The sequence below is a fragment of the Aedes albopictus genome, chromosome 3 (assembly GCF_035046485.1).
Source record: "Aedes albopictus strain Foshan chromosome 3, AalbF5, whole genome shotgun sequence".
In the NCBI taxonomy this organism is placed as follows: Eukaryota; Metazoa; Arthropoda; class Insecta; order Diptera; family Culicidae; genus Aedes; species Aedes albopictus.
In genome coordinates this window covers 255,018,472-255,042,553 of record NC_085138.1, presented here as the reverse complement: position 1 = coordinate 255,042,553, position 24,082 = coordinate 255,018,472, and the positions used below count along the sequence as shown (strand labels likewise).

The following is a 24,082-nucleotide window of genomic DNA, read 5'->3' as shown; positions in this document are numbered from 1 at the left end:
GTCATGCCCGTGCTACATATTTACAAATGATCATCGAAATAAATCTTCCAGTTTCGAATAAATCCAAAAGAGAATCAATTTCATTTTGATTTGAGAAAACTGAAAAAATCTATCGAAAAGTTCGGTGAACTGCAAATTAACCAAATAATAAATCACCGTACATCTGTAGATAAATCACAGAAAGTTCTGTGAAACCAACAAAAACAAACAAATAATTCACAGAAAATGTGTGAAGCAAATCACCGATACGTTCGGTGATTTTGACAGATGAGCATTTTATTTTTACAGATTGTTCGGTGAATCAAAAAATCAGCGAACAGTTCACCGAAAATTCAGCTGTTGAGATTTCGGTGAAATTTCACAGAATTCTGTGATTTATTCTTAGTGTGTATGCATACTATTAATAGGAATAATTCTTTTTTGTTTCAAATTTGACCAATGCTCTGTAGTTACTCCTAAAATAGGAGTGGTAGTAAGGGTGGTCCCGAAATACCAATAATTTACAGTATACCACATAGTATTTGTATTTCAGTCATCTTGTATTATAAAAATGCACTTTCAGTCATGTTCTCGAACTCGAACATCTCCAGTTCGTCACCAAAGTTATGCCACGTGTAGCCCCAAAAACGTGGATCGCCACGCAAATCCAGTGGCATATTCCCCGGAGGCACTGCCGTCGCATTATAGTCGCTCAGTTTGTCCAACAACGCTTCCAGTATTACCGGGTATTGGTCGGCCAAGTTTACCAACTCGCACGGATCGTTGGTAAGGTCGAACAGACAAGGCGACTCCAGCGGATTGCACGTACTTTCCGTTCCGTTCGCACAGTGGACGGTTGCCTTACGCCGAAGATTAAGGATTTCCTCCTCCGGTGGAAGCATTTTCAGTTTGTTCAGAGTCTTGCCGGTTGGGCATTGGAATACTGACGATAGGTTGTAGGACTTGGTGTCGTGATCGCCGGCTGGTCCATACCAAGCATCCCACTTGCCCTCATAGTTGGTCCCATGGACCACTTTCCAGTCATCAACGGTCAAAGCTGCGCTTCCCCAGATGTCGTCGATATTGTGCAGGATTTCGTGACGATCGGTAGCATTGCCATTCCGAAGCTGATTCCACACGCTAATTCCGTCCAAGTTTGATGGAAGATTACTGTAAATGATCAGAAAATTAGTTTTGGTGTTGGTATTGCTAAAAACAGGGCATCACTCACTCCAAATCATATCCAGCTGCATCCAGTAGCGTCGGAAGCCAATCGCTGATGTGAATTATCTGATGGGAAACTCGTCGGCGTTTCTCAATCAACGGACTCCATATGCAGCCCGCACCGCGGACACCACCTTCCCAAAGGGTATTCTTGGTTCCCCTGAGAGGCCAATTGGATGCTGCGTTGTTGTTGAAACCTTCCGCTGGGCCACCGTTGTCAGTACTGAATACAATAATCGAATTTTCCAGCATGCCTCGTTCAGTCAGGGCAAGGACAATTGCTCCCACAGACTGGTCCAACTCGGTTAGCATGGCTGAAAATTTAAAAATGAAATCGATAAGGGATAGTTCAGAAATCACGTAGACTAAGTTTTGGTCATCTCTAAGACCCCTCTCTTTCTCGAAGACTTTAGCCGGCCTGGAAACTGTAGTACATACATACATTTATTTGTTCAACATCACATTTAAGACAAGACATAATCAACAATAGTACGCCACAATACACGGTTCGTGGCTGCCGCTCTCCATCCTCGGTCGCGCCCGATGCTCGCCAAATCACGCTCCACCTGGTCCGCCCATCGTGCTCTCTGCGCTCCACGCCTTCTTGTGCCAACCGGATCAGTTGCAAACACCAGCTTTGCAGGGTTGTTGTCCGGCATTCTTGCAACATGCCCTGCCCACCGTATCCTTCCAGCTTTGGCCACCTTCTGGATGCTGGGTTCGCCGTAAAGTGCAGCGAGCTCGTGGTTCATTCTTCTCCGCCACACACCGTTCTCCTGCACACCGCCGAAGATCGTCCTTAGCACGCGTCGCTCGAAAACTCCGAGTGCTTACAGGTCCTCCTCGAGCATGGTCCATGTCTCGTGCCCGTAGAGGATTACCGGTCTTATTAGCGTTTTGTACATGGTGCATTTGGTGCGTGGGTGAATCTTTCTCGACCGCAGTTTCTTCTGGAGCCCGTAGTAGGCCCGACTTCCGCTGATGATGCGTCTCCGAATTTCACGGCTCACGTTGTTGTCAGCCGTCAGTAAGGATCCGAGGTAGACGAATTCCTCCACCACCTCGAAAGTATCCCCGTCTATCGTAACATTACTACCCAGACGGATCCGGTCGTTTTCGGTTCCGCCTACCAGCATGTACTTTGTCTTAGCCGCATTCACCACTAGTCCGACGTTTGCTGCTTCGCGTTTTAGGCGGGTGTATTGTTCCGCCACCGTTCCAAATGTTCTAGCAATAATATCCATGTCATCCGCAAAACAGACAAATTGGCCGGATTTCGTGAAGATCGTACCCCGGCTGTTGAGCCCGGCTTGTCGCATAACACCTTCCAGGGCGATGTTGAATAGTAGGCAGGAAAGTCCATCACCTTGTCGTGGTCCCCGTCGAGATTCGAATGAACTGGATAGTTCACCCGAAATCCTTACGCTGTTCTGCACACCATCCATCGTTGCTCTTATCAGTCTGGTAAGCTTCCCGGGAAAGCTGTTCTCGTCCATGATTTTCCATAGCTCTGTGCGGTCGATACTGTCGTATGCCGCTTTGAAGTCGATGAACAGGTTGAGACCTGGTATTCACGGCATTTCTGGAGGATTTGCCGTACGGTGAAAATCTGGTCCGTTGTCGACCGGCCGTCGATGAAACCGGCTTGGTAACTTCCCACGAACTCATTTACTTTAGGTGAAAGACGACGGAAGATGATCTGGGATAGCACTTTGTACGTGGCATTCGAAATGGTGATTGCTCGAAAGTTCTCACACATTAACTTGTCGCCTTTCTTGTGGATGGGACAGATTATCCCTTCCTTCCACTCCTCTGGTAGCTCTTCGGTTTCCCAGATCTTGACTACTAACTGGTGCAGACAGGTGGCCAACTTTTCCGGGCCCATCTTGATGAGTTCTGCTGCGATACCGTCCTTACCAGCCGCTTTGTTGTTTTTAAGCTGGTGGATGGCATCCTTAAGTTCCCTCAGCGTGGGAGTTGGTTCGTTCCCGTCCTCGGCGGCACCAACATAGTCATTTCCTCCGCTGCCTTGGTCCTCCGTGCCTACATTCTCTTTGCCATTCAGGTGCTCGTCGAAGTGCTGCTTCCACTTTTCGATCACCTTACGTTTGTCCGTCAGGAGGCTCCCTTCCTTATCCCTGCATATTTCGGCTTGCGGCACGTAGCCTTTGCGGGATGCGTTAAGCTTCTGGTAGAACTTGCGTGTTTCCTGTGAACGGCACAGCAGTTCTATTTCCTCGCACTCCGCTTCTTCCAGGCGGCGCTTTTTCTCCCGGAAGAGACGGGTCTGCTGCTTCCGCTTCTGTCTGTATCGCTCCACATTCTGTCGGGTTCCATGCTGCAGCATTACCGCCCGCGCTGCATCCTTCTCCTCCAGAACCGCTCTGCACTCCTCGTCGAACCAATCGTTTCGTCGACTCCGTCCTACGTACCCAATAGTGCTCTCGGCTGCGTTGTTGATGGCTGCTTTGACCAGTCCTGCAAAATATCAGTCTCAGTGCCTGTTTTTCAGCCGAAAATGAATGACTGTGGCGGTCGTTTTCAGTTCCTCGATGTGAGAACTGACAGAGTCCGAGAGCTCCATTCGTGAGCGACCCAACAAGATCAATTCCCAATCATCCACACACTACTCATGCTGAAAGGCCATTCGTCTCAAGCGGTGGCTTGTGAGAGTGAGTGCCCTATCCGCTAGCATGGGTGAAAACACTCAACTACAGAAATTTGAATGGAAATTTAGCCCTGTCATCTCTCGCTTTCAGCACGCTGCGTGCGAGTGTGAGTACCTATTTCATTTCGCTTCCGTGTTGCTGATCGGAAAACAACAATGACAGGAAAACCAAAACAGAGAAAATGAAAAAAGCAAAATATCGCTATCATAAAGGCCTGTCGAAAAATTGCAACACTGGCTTTGACTGTACTCCAGCAGTCCTCTAGAGGGGCCACATCGAGCACACCCTCGTCTGGCAATGCTGCATCGAGATTCTGCGCGTATGCGGCATCCGGTATGCGACATCCGGTTTCTTCAGTCGCTCTAGATCGTACCGGGGCGGCCTCCGGTATTGTACATTGTTAATATCGGAGAGTTTTGGGCGCAGTTTAACCATCACCAGGTAGTGATCAGAGTCGATATTAGCGCCACGATAGATCCTGACGTCGATAATGTCGGAGAAGTGCCGTCCATCAATCAGAACGTGGTCGATTTGCGATTCCGTTTGTTGTGGTGATCTCCAGGTGTAACGATACGGGAGGCTGTACTGGGAAAAGGTGCTACGAATGGCCATGTTCTTGGAGGCGGCGAAATCGATGAGGCGTAGGCCATTTTCGTTCGTCAGCTGTTGGGCGCTGAACTTTCCAATCGTTGGTCTGAATTCCTCCCCGTGGCCTACCTGAGCGTTTAGATCCCCTATGATGATTTTGACGTCGTGGTTTGGGCAGCTGTCGTGTTCGAGCTGCGCGTAAAATGCGTCTTTGTCATCACCATGTTGGTTCCCAATTGCCAGCTTCGTCACGTTGTTCACCGTTGTTCAGCATTCGCTGCCAATAAGCATCTTCCGGCTGGCGATAAAAACCGCAAGTATAAAACCCCAAAAGTGACATCATTTCAATAAAATGTAAAATTACAAATGGTAGCTTATTTCGACAGCATACTCCTAGGCTGAGATATTTCCACCCACCAGGATGCGAGGCCGCCATATTTAAGACTCCAGCATCTTGTATGAAAACATTTGTGTATCCACAAATCATTTCATTGTAGATACACGATAGATGTTGACTCCTGTCAGATGCATTAGGTGGAATTAGGGTTGCCACGTACGTGTTTCCATCACTTTTTGACATTTTTTCGTTTTGTCGGGCTCGAAGGCAGCCACAAAGCCTCGTCTTTCGGGAATTCATCAATTTTGTATTCCTTTTAATAATGTTTTGTATTTTCTGTATGTAACTTGTATATTTGCGAAGACGGCTAATAACAAGACAGACATCTACCCTCTTGCTCCATATACCTTGGGAGCTACAAGCACACTAGCGCCGCGAACGACTTCAGGGAACAACATCACAAATCAGTGTGCGTGAGATGTTACAATTTCTGTGTACATATTAGCATGTACACGCACACATTAATGTTTTAATGTTCCTGTGAATCGTTGAGGGCGTTTCAACCATGTCGCCTGCGATAGGGTGGGAGCTGTCTGTCTTGTTATTAGCCGTCTTCGATATTTGTGAAACACTGGGGAGTAAGTGTAGTCCGTATTACTGGTCCTGCTGTTGTGTTCGTCCTCTATGAGAGATGTGAGAGACAAGTCACGATAAACGACGAAAAGATCCTCTTTGAGCCACCGAGCCACAAACCAAAAAAAAATCCGCAATTTGAATTGCGAATAAGTATAATAAGTATTATTATTATATATATTATATAAGTATATGAAAACGACGATACAGGAGATAATCAGATAGAGAAAGCATCCCAACAAACATTGTTACATACTGTATAAGAGTGGAACAAACCACTCTTCAGCAAACTTTAGCTTAAGGACAAGGTTGTTAGGAACACAAGATGCCCGCCACAATGGCCGCCTTGTAATTCGTTCAAAACTTCAAGAGAACAAATCTTATTATTTAGCAGACCAACAAGATTGAAAATTCTACTTGCTGCTTGCACACTCGCAAAAAACATTGAGTAACAATATTAGCCCGCTTCGTTTGACGGATCTCCAGATTTGTGCTCACAAAAATACGAGGCAATTTGCAGAATTCGGAAAGTGGACGCAAGGGATCTTCACCTTAACAAACTGCCATTCAGCTAGCTGCTTGGGCTTTAGACAATAATCTGTTGGCATTCGTACCAGTAGATTTAGCCAGAAATCAATACAAAGCCCCTAGATATTTAAATTCATAGAATAAATTATACCACACATCTCATGAAAAAATTAGGAATGATTTCTAGCTCAATTCCTACGTAAACTCAAAAGAGAATTTGTAGCTGCACGTGAGTGTCTTAAAATATTTTCAAGTATTTTTGAGAAAAAAAGAACATGAATATTCGGTAGTTGCAGTTTTGAATTTTTCATTCTTCACAGTCCACAGATCAAGATTTAGGGCGTCAAGTCATTCACGAGTTCTTTCAAGATTCAGTTCAGGCGAAAAATTCCTCCAGAATTTCCGATTCAATATTTTAAGCTAATGCATAAAACTTACTAGTTCTAGTGAGGAAATGTCTACAAGTTTTACAGGAAGTTTCTACTCATATTCATAAAAACCTATAGACAGTAGCTGCAGAAGACAGTAATTTGAAGTTTATATGATAAATATCCGATGCCTTGATGAGAATAATGTTTCAAGAAGCCGGATTCTGGGTTCAGGGATCCGGAAGAGCAGAAAGTGATTTATGACAGCAAGAGTAGCCGAAAAACGAATCCACCGCAAAAATAAAAGCATGTGAGCATGTGATTGCTCAGGAGCAAGAGAGTATAGAACAGAATGATATGCAGAGTTTTTGTGAAACTGTCAATGACATGCGGAGAAATCAGCCGTCAAGTGGAACGAGCGTCGTGGAAACTTGTCAATAAAGAAAACAATGGTAGCTTTCAGGTGGAGGTTCGAGGAATTGTTGGACGGTGGAAATGGAAGAGCGACAGACAGCATTCGAATCGAAAACAACGGACCGGCTGTGGAACGTCCAATGCTAGACGAGGTCAATTAGAGCCATTAGAGGGTTAAAGAAGAACAAAGTTGGTTTTCCGGCGAAGTTGATTAGATTACATCACTTGACGAATCGAAATCAAGTGTACGGTTTCTGGTAGTTTCCCGTGATGGCGTCACGGAAAACCAAATCGACCACAACTGCCTTAACCGGAAATGGACACGGAGTCTTCTTGATGTACGAAACAAACTTAGCTCCAGCATTGTGTCCGACCATCATCTCCTAATCAGCTAGAAGCGGCTTCGTATTTCATGGATCCATCGATAGGAGGAGAAAATCGGGCGACGGTTCAACACACGCCAACTGAAAGACGCTGCGGTGAAAAGGTCCTTCGCCGAAGAGCCGGGGAACCAAGCTGCGGATATTCCATAAGGTGGAAGCGTAGATGATCAATGGAGCGTCATCAGGAACGCCTTCATCGCCACCGGCGAGAATAATTTCGATGAGCTACGGACCTGGCGTGGTGGGTAAAGCCCGTGACTATCACGCCGAGGACCTGGGATCGAATCCCACTCCCGACAAACTCACAAAATGTGAGTTCTTCCTTAAAAATCTCGTTAATACAAATAAAAAAAGAACGCCTTCATCGCCACCGGCGAGAATAATTTGGGTGCGTTACGCACCCGGAGAAAGCAGTGGATCACACATGACACCTGCAGGAAGATAGGGGAGCAAATAAACACCAAAGCCGCGATAAAGCGAGCGAAAATACGAGAAGCCAAAGCTGAAGCGCTCATGTAGGTGGGACAAAAGATCGTGGGTGGACTCCCTAGCCGACGAAGGCGAAAAATCCGCAAATACCGGCGACATTCGTCTTCTCTACGATGTCTCACCTAGCTTTAATAGGACCGAGATGAATGCTTCGATGCCCGTGAGAGACACATCTGGACAGCTTTCGACCGACCTAGCTGACCAGCTGAAACGCTGAAACACAGCACTTTGGAATACTTTTTTAAGTATCGGCCACGCCATCAACACCTCAGCATGATCTGCCAAGGGTTCCACGCATAACCCGTGTAAACACCGAAGCTCCATCTTTGCAAGAGATAGAAACAACCATCCGTAGCATGAAGTCGAACAGATGCTTAAAGCTGACCACGAAGTATCTGCACAAATGCTGCATCAATTATTCTGCAACATATGGGAAACTGCGACATTTCCGGCGGACTGCATGCAAGGCGTCTTAGTAAAGTGCCCCAATAGGGCGACTTCACTATATGCGATAATTGTCGGGGTATCATGTTGCTGTGTATCGTTCTCAAAGTCCTCTGCAAAGTGATCCTTAACCGAATACAGGAGAAGATTGACGCAATTCTCCAACGACAGCAAGCAGGATTCCGTGCCGGACGATCCTGTGTGGACCATATTGTCACGCTCCGTATCATTCTGGAGCAAATCAATGAATTCCAAGAATTTCTCTACATGGTGATCATTGATTACGAAAAAGATTTCGACTGTCTCAATCCCGAAAATATGTGGGGAGCCCTGAGGCGCAAGGGGTCCCTGAGAAAATCATCAGCCTCAGTGAAGCACAGCACAAGGCATTCTCGTGCAGAGTAGTGCACAACGGTATCTTGTCCGATCCCGCCCGGGTCGTTGCTGGAGTGGAGCAAGGATGTATCCTATCACCGCTACTGTTCCTCATCGTAATCGAGATCCTGGTAGGTGCGATTGATTGAACCAAATCGTGGGTTGCTGTGGCAACCCATTACCATGAAGCACCTAAATGACTTCAAATTGTCTGATGACGTTTCTCTCCTGGATCAATCATCCGCTCTGAAACACAGAGTAAGCTCGATGATCTTGCCGATCAGTCCTCGCGGTGGAGGGCCTTAACACGAACAAATCGTTAGTTTGTGAACACAGCTACGGTTGCTGAGCAAGCAGTGAAGAATGTTGAAAGCTTCCAATATCTTGGTAAGCAAATGACATCCGATGGCGGAACCAAAATCATTATAGGTGCACGGTATCGGCAGCGCTCAAAAAGGCGAGGGCTGCTTTTGTAAGTTTAAGATTTTTTTAAGGAACAGTCAGATTAGTCAACGCACAAAAAATCCGAATGTTCAACTCAAACTTGAAATCTGTGCAACTGTATGCTAGTGAAACCTGGTATGTATCAGTGGAGAACACTCAACGGCTGCAGGTCTTCTTCAATAGATGCCTGCTGTATATGACTCGTGCATGGATGTCTGACTTTTGAATCTCCAACGCAGAGCTCCATCGTCGATGCCATCAAAAGCCGATAGTGACAGAAATTCTGGAGCCAAAGTGGAGGTGGGTCTGCCACACTCTATGCAGGGGTGAAAACGATGGCCATGTAGCCTAGACAAAGAAATAAAGGAAGTCAACACAAATTTGACCACGTCACAGGTCAAAGTGATCGTCCTGGATGGAGATATTTCAATTCGGCCCCCTGCACCAGCATGGGGGCTACTCAGGACTACAATAATAAAAATCCGACTGTTCTCGAATACCGTCCGAAAATGCGTTATGATACTATGTTATCAGGTTTATCTATTCAAACATCTTACCAGCGAATTTTCTCCGCGCAAAATTCGAAATGCCCGACATCCTTTCCACGGTCTCGTCCGGCGCCGGTAGAAAGTCATACGGATTCGCCGAATGAGTCGCTGCATGTGATACATACAGGAACATCGGTTGTGAAGTATTATGCCTCCGGATCGCCGCCACCGATTCGTCCCTTATCACGTGCGTTGTATAGTAGCCATGGAGATCATAAGCCACGTCGAAACCTCGACGCATATCCAACCCCCACACGTTAGTTTCGACAGCCGTGTGGTCAAACATGTGATGATGGCCAGTCCAGAAACCGACGTGCGAATCGAAACCACGTTCCAGTGGAGTGTGCTTGCGGGTGTAGGAACCTAGATGCCACTTGCCGTAGATGTGGTTCATGTAGCTGGAAAGGTATAAATAGTGATCCAAACCTTCAACTCGTGTTACAGTATACGTCGAAAGACTTACCCAAGTTCCTTCAAGTACTGTGGCAGCAGTTTCTCGGTCAGCGGTAGCCCTCGAGGTTCCATACCGTACAGGACGGCATGTTGCATTCCCGTGTGAATGGGATACTTTCCCGTCATCAGAGCCGATCTGGACGGGGTACAAATTGGCGTCACATAGTAGCGGTTCAGAATGACACCCGAGTAGGCTAGAGCGTCCAGGTTTGGAGTCGGGATTTGCGAGGAACCGTGAAAGCCCACGTCATTCCAGCCGAGGTCATCGGCCAGGATGAACACGATGTTTGGTGGGGGTTTGCTTTGCGTTGGGATACATTGCGTGATGAGAAGTCCTGGAATTTTATTGGATGTTTAGGATTGATTAATATTGAATTACCAACATTTTAAGTGTTGCAAAATGATGAAGCTACAAATGCCTCCAGGCATGGGCACCAGATATATATTTTTTATTTCGAATCAACTTAAAGATCATCAATAATTAAGAGTTCCAGAAAAAATATTTCAAGAAATAAACTAGGGTAATAATTGAGGATAAATACCTTTTATTCATAATCATCAAACCTTTTTGCTCGAAAACCACAAGTATTTCTCCAAGAGAACCACCAAATAACAAGCTGAACTTCTGCAGAGATTCTTTCAGAAATTCCTCGAGGGACTTCTCAAGGAATTTCTCCCTCGTGAATTCTTCCATGGGCAGGGTTTCGATAGTGATTGTTTCATGGTTTGCTCCAAGAAATGCTCCAGGAATTCCTCCCACGATCTCTTCAGACATTTTTACAGATTGAAACTAATCGTCAATATAACAGTGCCGGGCCGACTCAAGACGCAAGAGATTCCGGCAATCCCAGGGTCGGCTAGCTACTGGGTAATCAAGGGCTTTTCGCGATACAAAAACACTACACAAATCCTTCACTTTTCTTATATAATTTATTGAATGTCCTAATTGTGGCGTGTGCGTGTTGTTCTGTGTAATAAAATTTGTGTTAATTTGTTAAGTGTGGCCTATTTCTATATTCGGTGGTACCGGTACATACCGCTGCGTTGATGGTGCTGGTTTCGGTGGCCGACACAGCGACTCCAGTCGAGCTGTGCGGCCGGAAATATCGCCGGATGGCAAGGCGAGCGGTGTCTAGGCCGGTACTCGGCCGACGGGACCAGCGGGCGTTGCTGGGGGGGGGGGGGGGGGGATGCAGGCGTCTTCCCTCGTGGACGCAATCGGCCGGCCGTGGACTAACCACCTTGGACGGCCGAGAGGGGCAAGCTCCTTTACGTTTAGGGCCTTCGGCCCGAGCTGTTGGTCCTCCTGTGAGGACTGGCGATCTTTTACGGTTAGGCGCGGGAACCGTTCCCGGTTCCGCGGGCCGAGCCGTGTGCTGGACGGAGACCTTAAAGGTCCATACAAAAGAGGTCCTGAGCGGTTCTTTCCTCTAGCAACCGCTAGCAACCGCTCCAACGTTACCTCTTGCAACCGCAGGAAAGGGGGGGGGGGGTTTTCACTTTAACCACTGCACTGAAAACACGTCTTAGCACACGGACGCCTGATACAGAATCTGCCAATTTTAGGCAATGGCCGTTCTTTCCACTATCCCACATTCCGTCTTTCTCATCATTTCTTGCATTTGCTCGTTGCCTCAGCCATCTTCATGATTGGTAGCAAGACATCACATTTACAGCGGCACATGACCCTTTCACTTCTGTGGTATTTTCTACTGTTTTACACAAGAAACGTGAAGGGTGCGACACACAACATAAAAATCAAAACAAAAATCAACAATTTGTAACCAAACGGTTACAAGATAGTTCTGCAAGGATACATCGACGAATTCCTCCAGGATTTTTTCCATAGCTTCCTCTAGTGACTCCATCATGGATTGTTCCAGAGATTTTTTCAAGAGTTCAAGAGGATTTCACTAGACATGCCTCCGGAAATTTCTCCTGGAACATCTTAAGTGGTTCCAGCAGTGATTTTCCAGTGCTTTTTTTTGCGGAATTTCTCCAGGGATTCCCAAAGGAATGCCAACAGAGACCCTTTTAAGTATTTCTGCAAGATTTTTTCAGGATTTCATCAAATATTTCTTCAAGAACTCCAGTAGAGATTGTTCCATTATATCCATTTTGAATAATTTTTAGTATTCCAGCAGGAATATCTTCCAGAAACCCTTTCAAAAAATTTAATCAGAGATTGTTTAAAAATTAATCCAGGAATTCCTTAAAACATTGGACAGAGCGTGGAGCGGACCTGGTGCGTTGGTTAGAATACGTGACTATCACGCCGAGGACCTGGGATCGAATCCCACTCCCGACAAACTCACAAAATGTGAGTTCTTCCTCCGGAAGGGAAGTAAAGCGTGGGTCCCGAGACTAGCCTAGGGCTAAAAATCTCGTTAATACAGATAAAAAAAATGGACAAAGCATTCTTTTGGGAGGCCATCCAATGATTCTAACAATAATTCGTCAAGAATTTATTGCAAACATCTTTCATATATATATTTTTTTCTAGGTATTCCTACAGAAACTCTCCCAAGAATTTGTTATAAAAGCTTTCCTGGGATTCCTAAGGAATTTTTCAAGGGATTGCTTCCGGGATTCCTCATGGGATTTCTTCAGGAATTCCTACAGGGATTTACCCGAGAATTTCTTCGGTGTTTCCTTCAAGAAAAACTCCAGGAATTTTTTTAAAAACCCCTCCAAGGGTTCCTCCGGGAACTCTTTTTAGAATTCCTTCAGGAATTTCTCTTGGAATTTTTTTTTTAGTTTTTATTAATGTGTATTTTAACTTAAATGCTAATTCTACACATCTCTTGGAATTCTTTTAGGAACTCCTCCAGGAATTATGCCAGTACTTCCTCCAGAGACTGTTTAGGGATTCCCTTATGAATGCCTTATGGAATTCCTTCCAGGATTCCTTCTGGGATTTCTTTAGGAACTGCTGCAGGGATTCTTCAAGCAGTTCTTCCACGAACTTTTCTTAGGATTCCTTCAGGATTTCTCCAAGAATTCCATCTACGGTCCCAACAGGCACTCCTCTAGGATACTGAAGGATTCCTCCAAGAATTTCTCCAGGGCTTCACTCGGGAATTCTTGCAGTGATTCTTTCTAGAACAACTTATTTTAAAAAATCCTCCAAAGATTCTCCCAGGAATTCTTCTTAGGAGTTTCTCCTCGGATTGCTTCAGGAATTCTTCCTGAGATTCCTCCAGGAGCTCATGCAGGTATTCCTCCAGGAATTTCTCCAAGGTCTCCTCCAGAAATTACCCCAGGAATTTCTTCAGGGATTGCTTCAGGTAGAGAATCAAGGAATACCTTTACAAATTCTGTCAGCATTTCATTCAGGGATTCCATCTGAAATTCTTTTATAATTTTCTCGAGGAATACTTTCTGGATTTTTTCCAGGGCTTTCTCCAGTAATTCCTCCAGCAATTTTTTCCAGGAATTCTACCAGGATTTCTCCAGGAATTTATCAAGGGATTTTTTTTTTAGAAATTGCTCTCAGATTTCCTGAAGAGATTCCTCTAGAAATTCATTCAGTAATTGCTTCAAGAAATCCTCTAGAGATTCCTCCAGGAATTCCTGCAGGAATTCCTCTTGCAATTCCCACAGGAATACCTTCAGGCAATCCTCTAGGATTTATTAACCTTCAAGGACGCGCGCCATCAAGCAACCGAAACTGCACCGCGCTCGCACTGAATACGAAAAGCGAGGTTTTTTGGTAGTGTTGTACTTTTTACAACAGCGCGCGCGCTGAAGGGTTAAGGAATTTCTCCAGGAATCCATGAATTTCTTCAGGAATTGATCCACGAATTTCTCCTGGACATTCCTCAGAAATTATGTAAACAATTTTTCCAGGAATATCTCAAGGAATTTCTCCAGGAAACCCTCTAGAGATTTTTTTCAGAAATTCTTCCAGGAAATTTTTCAGGAATACTTTCAGGATTTTTTTCAGGGATTCCTCCAGGCATTTCTCCAGGAAAATCTCCAGCGATTTCTTCAAGAATTGCTTCAAGGACTCCTCCAGAGATTTCTCCACGAATTTCTCACAGGATTCCTCCAGAAATTTCTCCAGGAATTTCGCCAGGAAATCCTCCAGAAATTCCTCCAAGAAATCCTCCAGAAATTCCTCCAAGGGTTCTTCCAAGAAATCCTCTACAGATTTCTTCAGAAATTCTTCCTGGAAATACCTTCACGAATTTTTCAGGCATTCCTCCAGAGATTCCTCCAGCAATATTTCAGGCATTGGGGATTTCTCCACAAATTTCTCCAAGGATTCTCCCAGGGATTCATTCAGGAATTCTTTCGAGAATTTCCTCATGAAGTCTTTCAGAAATTCCTCCAGAAATTATTTCAGGAATTTCTCAAAGGATTTTCTCAGAAATAGAAAAATTATAGAAATAAAAATATAAATCTCCCAGCATTCTTCTAGAGATTCCATCAGAAATTCATCCAGTAATTCTTTCACGAATTTCTGTACAGATTCCTCCAGGAATTTCTTCAGGAATTCCTCCAGCAACTCCCTCAGAAATACTTCTTGGAAATCCTCCAGGGTTTTATCCAAGAATTTCTTTAGAAACTCATCCAGGAATTTTTCCAGAAATTGCTCCTGGACATTCAATTTGTCAGCAATTCCCCCAGGAAATCCTCTAGGCATTTCTTTAGAGATTATTCAGAAATTTTTTAGGGATGCCTCCAGGCATTCCTCCAAATATTCCTCCAGGAATTGCTTCAGGGATTCCTCCAGGGATTTCTCCACGAATTTCTCCAGTGATTGTCCCAGAGATTCCTCCAGGAAATCTTCCAGAAATTCCTCCAAGGATTCTTCCAGGAAATCCTCCTGGAACTTCTCAAGGGATTTTTTCAGATTTTTTTTTTATTCTTCAAGCACTTAACCCAATTTACAGCTCTTTTTGCCCACTAGGGCACTGCGTGAATGACTCCAATTGGAAGCTGTACTTACACTTTGTACAGCGCCTAAATGTATTCTATTACAATTTTACTATATCTAACTGGTTGCCGTTACGCTGCTTTCACTTTCTACCCTATCATGGTAGAATGATGAGCACGAGGATGTTGATATGTGGCTGTTGGTTGTTCCTTTTTCCAGTCCGATTGGGGGTCTATTTTATGAGGTGCCGTTCGCCGATGTCCAAGTATCCGGGTACATTTGAGTCCAAGAAATGTTCCAGAAATTCCTCCAGAGATTACACCAGGAATTTGTTCAGAAGTTCCTCCAGGCATTCCTGCAGGATTCTCTCTAGAGATTTTTCCAGGAATTGCTTCAGGGATTACTGCGGGGGTTTCTCCAAGAATTCCTCCAAGGATTCCTGCAGAAAACATCTCTAAGGTTTCCTCTAGGAACTCCTCAAGAGATTACTTCAGAAAATTTTCTAGGGATTTCTTCCAAAATTCCTCCAGGAATGTCTCCAGAAATTTATCTAGGACTTCTTTTAGGATTTTCTTAAGAATTTTTTTCATAAATTCCTCTAGAGATTCCTCCCAGAGTTTATCAAGCAAGTCCTGCAGATATACTTTCAGAACTTCCTCCAGGGATTGCTCCAGGAATTCTTCCAGAGATTCCTGAGGTGATTTCTTCGAGATTCCTCTCAGTTCCTTCTGAAATTTCAGAAATCCTTTAATAATCTTATCCAGGGATGTACCCAAGAATTTCTCCCGGATTTCCTGATGATTTTTTAGAATTACTTCAAGAATTTTTGGAGGAATTCCTCCAGTAAATAATATTGGAAGATAATTTAAAAAGGATGCATACAGGAACCAAGAAATTATCCAGGGATTCTTGCAGGAATCCCTCCAGCAGTTTCTTCAGAAGTTTACTCAGTGATTCCATTAGGAATTCTTACAATAAGCGAAACAATAAATCCTTCAAGGATTCTTTCAAGCAACACTCATGCTACAAGAGTCACGGCAGCGCAGGTTTTGGTTGCGTAGAAGTCAGTGCAATAAAAATAAATAAATAAATTTCATGTTAAAAAATATTTCAGACATTTCTCCAGGGAATCCTTCAGGAATCCATCCGGGGAAGACTCTTTTGGAATTCTTCCAGGGATTCTTTCCGAAATTTCTCTAGGGAATGCACAAGGAATTTCTGCTTACTGCTAATTTCTCCAGACATTTCTTTATGAATAAATTCCAAGATTTCTTCAAAAAATCCATTATTTGAGAGTTCTTTGGAAATACCTGCTGGAAATTCTTCAAGAATTTCTCCAGGCATTCCCGTCAGGATTTCTTACAGGAATAACTCAAGGGTTTCCTCCAGTGATAGTTTCAAGGCTTTTATGAGAACTCCTTTAAAATAATTAACATAATTAACGTTAATTAACATATCTTTGGGGACATTTCTTTAGGGAGTTTCCGACGAGGATGTCTCCGGAACGATTCAGCAGAAGGTATATTCTAATAGAAATAGAGATCCAGAATACTCCATGATTTCTAATAAGCATAGACAAATTTGATGATTAATTACTGAAAGAACTCCAGTTATTCATGGAATACATTATGTATACGGGTCATTCCACACCAAGTGTACACACCGCGTGTTATCGACCATCACGGATTTTGACCAAATTTTGTTGGAATGTTTGTTTAAATGGAGGAAGAAAAAATCCAAATTTTGGTGCCGATCGGACCACCCCTCGGCTCGTGGCAGCACCCCTCGTCTTTGCCAATACAAGAAAAATCCAAGTTTTCCCTTCCTTTTCTTAATTTATAGCTTTGAAACTATAACATATACACATTTGTGACCTTCGGCTTTTTTGAAGAAAATTGTTGGAGGAATCCAGGAAAAATAATATTTTTTGGATACAGTGTTGCCAAATATGTAATTTTTCAATTTTAAAAGTTTAAATCGATTTTTCATCGAATGAGTATATTTTGATTTCAAAATTTTTGATTCCATCGTGTTTATCAGACATTTTCCAGTCGAAAAAGCTTAACTCCCCGAGGTCTTTTTGGCCGTTCCAGAGATACAGCGTTTTCAAGCTTGAAAACCGTTTTTCTCTAATATATAAAATAAGTCCAAATTACAAGTTTCGCTAAGAAAACATTATTCGATGCAATTTAAAAGTGATTTGGGCTGAATTACAACAAGGAGAATAGAAAACTATGTAAAAATTATAATATGACAGTGTTGCCAGTTTATCAATTATGGATTTATTAGAATGGATAACATTAAATTGATAAAGTTTAAAATTTATGTATTATAATCATCATTTCAATTGAAATTCTATCTATGTAAACATTAAGGTTGACGAAAGTGTTGCCAGACATTTTAATTTTATTGTAAAAATCTACATGAGAACTTTTGTATCAAATCAAATTATCAAGCAAGAATAATAAATTCCTTTTTTACAATTTTATTGCTAAAAATCATGCGAATTCCGGGATCATTTTAAAAAATCCTGCAAGAACTCTTGTTGGGATTTCTTCAGAAACTCCCGCAGGACTTAATCCAGGATTTAAGGATTTCCTCACAAATTTCAGCGGTTTCTTCAGTATTTCCCCTGAGAATTCTTCAGAAACTCCTCCTGGAATTCCCTCAGAAATCGAACTTTGAATTTCATCAGGAATAAATTTTGAGATTCTTCCAGGAACTCCTCAAGGCATTCCTTCGGGAATTCCTCCCGGATTTCTTTTAAAGAATTATTCTAGGTATTCCTCCTGGCATTCCTCTAGGATTTCATTCAGGCATTTCTTCAGGGACTCCTGCAAGAGTTCTACCAAGAATTTCTCCAGGAATTACTCCAGGTATTTCCTGAGAAATTCCTCCGGGAATCAATTCAAGAATGGATCCAGGAATTCTTCCATGAATTCCTCCGAAAATTCTTCCAGGGTTTCCTCCAAGAATTATTCCAGGAATTTCTTCTCTAGGGTTTCCTCTACACATTCCTCTTGCATTTATTTCATGGATCCCTCCAGAAATTTTCCCGATGATTCCTGCAGTAATTCCTCCAGTTAATCGTTCTGGGATTACTCCTGGAATTCCTCCAGAAATTCCTCTGGAAGTTCCTCCTGGAACTCCACCAGAAATTTCTTCCTGAATTCCTCTAAAAATTTCTCCAGAAATTCCTTCAGAAATTTCTCCATGGATTCCTTCAAGAATTCCTCCAGAGATTCTTCTAGGAATCCATTCAGGGATTCTTCAAGGTATTCATTTGAGGATTCCTCCTGGAGTTCTTTCATGTATAGTTCCACGGAATTTCCCCAAGATTTCCTATAGAGGTGTGTCCAGGAATTCCTGCTGGGACTCCGCCTGGAACTTGTCCTCCAGTTCCTCCAGGCATTCATCCAGGGTTCTTTCCAAGAATTTCTCTACGATTTTTTCCAGGAATTTCTTAAGAAATTTCTTCAGAAATACCCCAGAAATTCCTCCAGAAAATCCTCCAGGAATTCATATAGGAATTTCTTTAGGAATTCCTATAAGAATTCCTTCAGAAATTTCTACCGCAATTTCTCCAGGAATTTCTCCAAGGGATCCTTGAGAAATTCCCCCAGGAATTCTTCCCGGAGTTTTTACAGGAATTATTCCAAGAATTCCTCCAGGGGTTCCTGCATGAATTCCTCTGGGAATTCCTCTAGAAGTTTCTCTTGGAATTTCTTCAGAAATTTCTCTTGGAATTTCTTCAGAAATTTCTCTTGGAATTTCTTCAGAAATTTCTCTTGGAATTTTTTCAGAAATTCCTCCAGTTACTGCTTCCAGAATTTCTCTCGAGATTCCTCCAGGAATTCATTTAAGAATTCCTCCAGGAATTCTTCCAGGGATAGTTCCACGGAATTTCCCCAAAAAATCCTTTACAAATTTATCCAGGAATTCTTCCTGGAATTCCGCAAGGGATTTGTCCAGAACTTTCCAAGCATTCCTTCTGAGGTTCCTCCAGAAATTGCTTCAGGGATTCCTCCAGTGATTTTTCCAAGAGTTTTCTCAGGGATTTTTCCAAGAATTTCTCTAGAAATTTTTCTAAGCATTCCTCTACGAATTTTTCAAGAGGTTTCTCCAGAAATTTCTCCTGGGAGTTTCTCCATGGACTCATCCCGGGATTTGTCTAGAAATTCATCTAGAGATTGCTGCGGGAGATCTTCTAGAAGTCCCTCCCAGAATTCTTCTAAAACCTCCACCAGGAATTCATCTAGGAATTTATTCAGAGATTGCTCCAGGCATTAGTCCAGGAATTTCTTCAGGGATTCTTCAAGGAACTTCTCCAGGGTTTCCTCCAGGGATTTCTTAAGGAATTTTTCGAGAGAATTCCTCCAGGAATTGACACAGGCATGTCTCCAGGCATTCCTCCAGGATTCCTTCAGAAATTACTATGTACCGCAATTTCTCCAAGAATTTATCTAGAAAATCCTCCAGGGATTCATTGAGAAATTCCCCCAAGAATTCCTCCCGGAGTTGATCCAAGAATTATTCCCATAATTCTTTCTGGGATTCCTGCATGAATTCCACCTAAGATTCCTCTGGGAATTCCTTCAACTATTTTTTCAGAAATCCTCCAGTAAATCATCAAGGGATTCTTTTAAAAAATTTCCCAGAAATTCTTTCCGGAATTTATTCAAGAACTATTCCAGGTTTTCCTCCTGGCATTATTCCAGGTTTTCATCCAGCCATTTCTCCACCCAAGTAACAATTCCATTGCAGATTGGTTTTGTTTGAATTTTATTAAGGTTTTATTACAGCAATAATTAAAACTCACAGTTTTATGACTGCTTTTATGAAAACCATTGATAAAATGATTTATAGTATACTTGAAGATATTCATAAAGACATATTTTAAGAGTAAACAAAACTTTCCGATATGTAAACCTTCTGGCAATCATTATTACCACAATAAAACTGTTAAAACTCTCAACAGATGGCGATCCGTTCGATTAGTAACGACATCTGTTGGTGGAAAAGCAGAAACTACGACACTGCTAGGTTTATTGCGGTCATCATAAAAGTAAGCTTGCTTTCGTTTTATTTTCGCTGATTATGGTCGTCGCCATATTGAATAATTAGCTTACGTGAATGGAAAATAGTTAATTTTGCTTAAATAAGCCATAAATTGCTAGTTTGTCACCATTTTCATAACATGCTCACATAAATAAACTCTCTCTGCTGACTTTTCTTGTGATTCGAGATAGTTTTACTAAATTCAAAAATTGATTTATTTCATTCCAAGATGATAATATTCACTTTTTTCGAAGCGCATTAATTTTATGATTCTGCACCCCCAATATTCACGGTTAATTCGAATGCGCATAAGCCTACCAGCACAATAACTACTGAAATATTACTTTGAAATGATCACTTTCTACATACGAATGATGTATTCTCCTGAACTTTACGTGCCATCGCAGAAGCTTCTCTGCATCTTGAGCTGTCATAGTTTTTGTTGGAAAAAAAAACAACAACAAACGAGAATGGAACATTTTTCAGCTAGGTTTCAAAACGAGTTTATTGCTACTCTTAATGTGGTTTGCAAAGCCTCTCCGAGAGTGGTCCACTTAGCCGGAAGATGCTCTTAAAGAGGTTATCAAGAGGTTTTGATGTATAAATCAGTTTTATTGCAAGTTTTATAAAATTGGTTATGAAGATCTCTTATAGATCCGAACAAAACCTAAAATGTTCCTTGGGCAGGGACTCCTCCAGGAGTTCTACCACGAATTTCACCAGGAATAACCCCAAATATTTCTTCAGGAATACCTCCGGAAATTTATTCAGGAAAAGAACCAGGAATTTCTCCAGTAATTTCTTCGGAAATTCGTACAGCAATTTCTTCAGGAATTCTTCCAGGAATTCCTCCAGAAATCCTTCTAGGGTTTTCTCCAAGAATTAATGCAGGAATTTCTTCTCCACGGTTTCTTCCACACATTCCTCCAGGAATTATTTCATGGATTCCTCCAGAAATTCCACCGATGACTCCTCCAGCGATTCTTCCAGAAAATCCAGGAATTTATTGAAGGATTCCTCAAAGAAGTGATTAAGGGATTTCTCCTGGAATTCTTCCATGAATAGTTCCATGGAATTTCCCCAAGATTTCCTATAGAGATTTGTCCAGGAATTCCTGCTGGGATTCCACCTGGAAATTGTGCGGTAGTTCCTCCAGGAATTCATGCAGGGTTCTTTCCAAGAATTTCTGGGAGAATTTCTCCAGGGGCTTCATAAGCAATTCCCCCCAGAAATTCCTCCCGGAGTTTTTACAGGAATTATTCCAAGAATTCCTCCAAGGGTTCCTGCATGAATTCCTCCTGAGATTCCTCTACCAATTCTTTGAAGGATTTCTTCAGGAATCCTCCAGGAAATCCTCCAATGATTCTTTCAGAAATTCCCCAAGAAATTTCTCTGGGAATTTATCCAGGAAATAACCCAGGTATACCTCCAGGCATTTCTCCAATGATTCCTCCAGGAATTCCACCAAGATTTACCCTAGGTATTTCTTCAGAAATTCCTACAGGGATTTCTTCAGAAATTGATCCAGGAATTCCAGGAATTCGGAAATTCCTACAGCATTCCTCCAGGAATTTCTGCTGGAAATCCTTCTGAGATTGCTGCAGAGATATTCTTTCACGAAATTCCATAGGATTTTTTCCAAGGGATTCCTCCGGAAATTCTTGCAGGTTGTCTCCAGGAATTAATCCATGAATTTGAACTCCAGGGATTCCTCTAGAAATCCGTCCAGGAGTTATTTCACGGATTCCTCCAGAAATGCCACCAGGAATTCCTCCAGGAATATACCAGAAATTCCTTCAGGGATTCTTCTAAGGATTCTTCCGTGAGATTCCTTCAGTAATTCCTCCAGAAATTCCTCCAAGAATTCCTCCAAGAATTCCTCCAAGAATTCCTCCAAGAATTCCTCCAAGAATTCATCCTGTAATTCCTCCAGAAATTCCTCTGGGAATTCTTCTAGAAATTTATCTTGGAATTCCATCAGAAATTTCTCTAATGCTCCAGGCATTACTCCAGGAACTTCTCTATGGATGCCTCCTTCAGAAATTTCTCCATTAACTTCTCCAGGGATTTCGCCAGGAATTTATCCTGAAAATTCTCCAGGATTTCCTTCAGAAATACATCTAGGAATTGCGGAGAAAATTTGCTTATGATTTCATAAAAAAATGTTTCTACGATGCTTCGTTCTTGAGTTATGATTTTTCAAAGTAGGTGGTGTCTGTGGAAAATGTTTGTTTTCCACTGGAGTTTTCCGGAAAATTAGGCGATCCTGATTTTTTTCAATTTAGTTTTTGTTTATATATATATGATCCCTACCTATGAAAAAAATTTCATCAACCTTCAGAACCTTCGTACTAATTTGTACGATAATAAAAAAAAATCCCAAATGATCCAGGCATTAGTCCACGAACTTTTCCAGAGATTCCGCATGGAATTTGTCCAGAAGGTTCTCCAGGATTTCCTCCAGAAATACATCTAGGAATTCCTCCAGTGATTTCTCGAAGAATTCCTCTAGGAATGCGTCCAGAAATTCCTCCAAGGATTCATCTACATTTTTTTCTAGTAGTTTCCCAATTTCGACAAAAGGCGGAGGGGCGCCGAGTGTATGAGGCGTTGGTAAACCAACCACCACCCCCCGCCCCTTGTGCACGGGCTTGCTGGAAGGACACCTCGTTCTTCACGATGATTTTTCATTGCCCATTGATTCACACTTCTCACTCTTAACATTTTAATGCTCATTTCTCATTGCTTAATTCTCGCTCACTCCTCACCCCTCATTCTTTACTGTCGGCTCACTCGTCATTGCTAATTCTACATTTCTCACTTCTCACTCCTTACAACTTCATTGCCAATTCTTTACAGTTTACTTCTCACCTCTCTCATCTCACTCTTCAGTTCTAACTTTGCATCTTTCGATGGCCACTTCTCACTACTCGCTTCTCACTGCTTATTCCTGACAACTCACTTCTCCCCATTCTTCATTCCGCACTTCGTACTTCTCACTCCGCACTCTTCTCTCTGCAAAATACATTAATAACTGCACACTTCCACTACTCACTCTTTTTAGCTCCTCACTTCTCACTCTTCATTATTCACTACATACCCCTCACTAATCATAGTTTAGCCTTTTGGAAAAAATAACGTTAACTAGATGTTGTTTCATACAATTTCAATGTTCTATACGTGAAAATAAACCATTTATTGATGTAAAGTCAATATCGTAATATGGGGCTGTCCATAAACCACGTGGTCATGAGGGGGGGGTTCGGCCAATGACCATTTTGTATGGACAAATAATTTTTTTTTGTATGGACTAATGACCACGCGGGGGGGGGGGGTTGAAAAGTCCCAAAAAAAATGACCACGTGGTTTATGGACAGCCCCTATTGTCAGCACCTAATGATAAAATGCATGACATGCCCTGTCAAATCTGTAGCTTCATCATTCTTGCTTAAAACACTCCAAATTGTAGATAAATCATACCCACCTGCTATAATGAAACACTTGAAATGATTATACTTGAAATCACACCTCCCCATTATTTGTACTACTAATCAACCAAACAATAAACACAATCACATTGATTCAATTCTCCACACTTTTACTACCTGCCACCGTAGAGATCTTGATTGCAAAATAAAAACACACCAAGCGTGACCACGCTGCTCATCGTAGGTATCAGAACTAGAGTCCACAACAAGCCACGAGAACGTACCGCGACCTGCTCTCCCGAACCGCGCGCCAACTATTATCGCGAAGCGCTAAACATCGACTGAACGATCGTATATTTCCACGCTACCAGCCATCAGCCAATAACCGCCGCTTCCTGCTCGATGCGTAAGCGTAGCAAAACATTCCCCACAGCGCAGCATTATGCATGGGAATTTATGACTTCTTATCTCTTTTTTCAGCCCACGCAAAAAAAAAGATCATGCTGTTTTCCGAGCTCGCGTCGCACGGTAGTTGCAGCACTAGTTGTACATAGTCAACGACACCGACGATAACGCGACGCGACACTAGGTACCGAAGCGATCCTGACCCATTTTTACCAAACACGATCACCGACTGTTGGTGGAATGATAGCAGTGCGACGTGAAATTTAGACTGGTTCGTAGGGGTTTTTTTTTTTAAGTGTACCCTCCGCTGTGGGGTTAAAAATATTCACACAAAAAACCGAAGACGGCTGGAATAGATTCGAGAGAGTCAACTTCAGATAAGTTCTGTTGGAGGTCCGCTGTAGCACAGATACGCAGTTGGGATGCCAGATGT

General features: G+C 42.7%; 1 protein-coding gene across 1 annotated transcript; it reads right to left on the bottom strand.

Moving 5' to 3' along the window:
• Window positions 1-499: 499 nt before the first annotated feature.
• On the bottom strand, window positions 500-23,660 carry LOC134291891 (arylsulfatase B-like). Its single transcript, XM_062860276.1, has 5 exons — window positions 23,301-23,660; window positions 9,887-10,211; window positions 9,433-9,821; window positions 1,211-1,517; window positions 500-1,149 (listed from the first exon to the last, which is right to left on the bottom strand). The coding sequence occupies exons 1-5, from the start codon at window positions 23,350-23,352 to the stop codon at window positions 543-545; spliced, it is 1,680 nt and encodes a 559-aa protein (XP_062716260.1). The 5' UTR covers window positions 23,353-23,660; the 3' UTR covers window positions 500-542.
• Window positions 23,661-24,082: the final 422 nt, after the last annotated feature.

Excerpts from the sequence above, each read along its gene's own strand:
- LOC134291891 (XM_062860276.1), bottom strand. The coding sequence starts at position 23,352 with ATGGGGAGGTGTGATTTCAAGTATAATCATTTCAAGTGTTTCATTATA. Across the intron at positions 10,212-23,300 it reads CAAGTGTTTCATTATAGCAG|GACTTCTCATCACGCAATGT; the intron begins GTGGGTATGATT and ends ATAAAATTCCAG. Across the intron at positions 1,150-1,210 it reads GCAGCTGGATATGATTTGGA|TAATCTTCCATCAAACTTGG; the intron begins GTGAGTGATGCC and ends GATCATTTACAG.